The sequence below is a fragment of the Scyliorhinus torazame genome, chromosome 15 (assembly GCF_047496885.1).
Source record: "Scyliorhinus torazame isolate Kashiwa2021f chromosome 15, sScyTor2.1, whole genome shotgun sequence".
NCBI lineage: Eukaryota > Metazoa > Chordata > Chondrichthyes > Carcharhiniformes > Scyliorhinidae > Scyliorhinus > Scyliorhinus torazame.
This window is the reverse complement of record NC_092721.1, coordinates 57,842,350-57,845,115: the sequence shown is the minus strand read 5'-3', so window position 1 is coordinate 57,845,115 and position 2,766 is coordinate 57,842,350. Positions and strand designations below refer to the sequence as shown.

At 42.1% G+C, this 2,766-nt stretch overlaps 1 protein-coding gene across 1 annotated transcript; it reads left to right on the top strand.

The window, feature by feature from the left end:
* Window positions 1-1,275: 1,275 nt before the first annotated feature.
* On the top strand, window positions 1,276-1,804 carry LOC140391392 (small ribosomal subunit protein eS10-like). Its single transcript, XM_072475940.1, is given in 3 exon segments — window positions 1,276-1,369; window positions 1,372-1,719; window positions 1,722-1,804. Coding segments are annotated over 3 exon segments (486 nt in total). The 5' UTR covers window positions 1,276-1,299; the 3' UTR covers window positions 1,790-1,804.
* The last annotated feature ends 962 nt before the right edge of the window (window positions 1,805-2,766 follow it).

The window sequence follows — 2,766 nt, the reverse complement described above, 5'->3', positions numbered from 1 at the left end:
GGGCAATTTATCATGGCCAATCCATCTAACCTGCACGTCTTTGGACTGTGGGAGGAAACCGGAGCACCCGGAGGAAACCCACGCAGACACGGGGAGAACGTGCAGACTCCACTGTGAAGCCACAGTGCTAATCACTTGTGCTACCGTGCTGCCCCTATATTTGAAAGGATAGAGATATCACAAAATGCATTGATATTAACTTATGATGTAAATAGCATGAAATTATTTAAGCTATTTATGAGTATAGCAATTCTGATTGAAGCTGTTTGACTGATCTGTTTTGTTCCTCAATTGGTATTCTCCTTCAATACTGTTTAACTTTGCTTTTGCCTGAATATTCTCCTGTATCACTAGTTTAATATTCAAAGTACATTTTCAATCTTCAATCAAAGCCTTTTCATTGTTTTTACTGTTTAGATATGGCCTCCGGCACTGAGGAGATGCATATTTTTCCATGATTTATGCTAATATTGTCCTAATTTTGCAAATTCCACTGAGAGCTTGGAGAATAAGTTTATATCAGTGGAAAAAGAACAGATGATCTAATTGACATATTAGTGATGCCAGTACTTTAAATACAATATCAATTGCTACACCTTTGTAAATCACTAGCTTATTCTGGGCCCCACACTTTAGAAAGGATGTCAAGGTCTCGAAGAGGGTATAGAGAACATTTATTCGAATGATAGCAAGGCTGGGGGGTTACAGTTATGTTGAGAAATTAATAAAATAAGTTATTGTGTTCATATAGTGTTTCTCAAGTTTAAGGCACTTGACAGTCAGTGTAATCAGTGGCAGACTTGCACTTTGTGGGCTCCCACACTCACCTTAATTTCTGGGGCCCACCTCAATGACATCACACACTCCTCCCAATGATGTCATGACCCTCCTGACCCCGCCCAACAGAACGCAAAGGTTCAAACCACAGAATGACACTAATTGATCACTGCTGAAATGCTTCAGGGCTTTTTAACTCATAAAAACATGCCTGTATGATTAATTGCTAGGGTGGCACAGCGGTTAGCACTGCTGACTCACGGCACCGAGGACCCTGAGTCACTATCCGTGTGAAGCTTGCACATTTTCCCCGTGTCTGCCTGGGTCTCACCCTCACAACCCAACGATGTACAGGAAGGTGGATTGGGCACGCTAAGTTTCCCCTTAATTGGAAATATTTTTAAAAAGGGTAATTGCTAAACTGAAATCCAAGCTTGCCTCTTGTGAGAATGACAATAAAGATGGTTAATTTGTGATGTGTGTTTTTTTTCCCCTGCTTTAGCCCCACTATAAGAGCTCAAGATGCTGATGCCCAAGAAGAACCATATTGCTATTTATGAGCTCCGCTTCAAGGAGGGGGTAATGGTGGCCAAGAGGATGTGCATATGCCAAAACATCCAGAGTTGGCAGACAAGAATGTCCCTAACCTGCACGTAATGGAGGCCATGCAGTCTTTGAAATCCCGTGGTTACGTAAAGGAGCAGTTTGCTTGGCGACACTTCTACTGGTACTTGACAAACGAGGGCATCCAGTACCTACGTGACTACCTTCACCTTCCTCCAGAAATTGTTCCTGCTACCCTACGTCACCAGTCCCGTCCTGAGACAGCCAGGCCAAGACCTAAAGGTCTCGGTGAGGACCGTCCAGCTCGTCTTCGCGGTGAAGCTGACAGGGACACTTACCGGTGGACTGCTCCCTTTGGGTCAGACAAGAAGGCTGAAGCTGTGCTGGTACAGCTTCAGAATTCCAGTTTAGAGGCGGATTCGGCCGTGGTCGTGGGCAACCTCAATAAATGTGTACAAATTATTGTGTAAAATAAAGTCAATCGACAAACATAAAAAAAATATTGTGATGCAAGTCTTGAGTTGAGCCAATGTGGAACTTGCTGATGAGCAACCAGATGGAAGAATCAGCCAATTACATCACTGCAGCACAGGCCAGTGCTGGACTGAGTGACCCAGTCCAGCCAATCAGTATATTTCAGAGTCTCATTCAGTTTCAAAAGTTAACTTCCTTACTTCCTCTCACAAAATCAAAGACATTATTGCTGAAAATGTATGCCATTGGAGTGCCCAGTGTGTCCAAGTTCAATATCAGTGACTTTGTCTGTGGGATTCTGTTCCTATTATTTTACCACTGCCCCTCGTGTATGCATGTGTGTGTCTGTCTTTCTGTCTTGTCTGTGTTTGGGTAGATGGTGGGACAGTAAAAGGGGAGAGTAGTAGATTGTTAGGCTGGCATTCTGTTATAATTAGTACATATTTCAACTTTGTTTCTGTTATAAATAAACAGTTACATTTCTACTGACAAATCTAGTGGTTATAACCTATTGAGCAATCAAGGGACCAAAGATTCTGCAAATTCTGTACGGATTATCAGTTAATTCAGTTGTATTGGGACTCTGGGGTCTGTGGGACTGGAATTGACCATACACTAGCCCAAGGAGTCATAACACTTTACGGTTCAGAAACAAAAATCACCGGAGGCATATGTGACCGGTATTGTTAATGGCATTTTCAGAATGATTTCAACATTTGGAAAGTTTGCCTGCAAACCATCACATATAAATCTATCCAAATCAACTGGTGGTCTCGAAGCACAGAGCTCATCATTATCGATGAATAGTTTCACATCATCTTGAAAAGGATTTGTGTCCTCCTGGTAGAATTCACTTCATGTCTTATTGTGGTTTTTGGCATTCTCATCCAAACTTCAGTCAAAAGCATACAAAATAAATCCTGAGTTTTCTTTATAGGTTAACCTCTACTC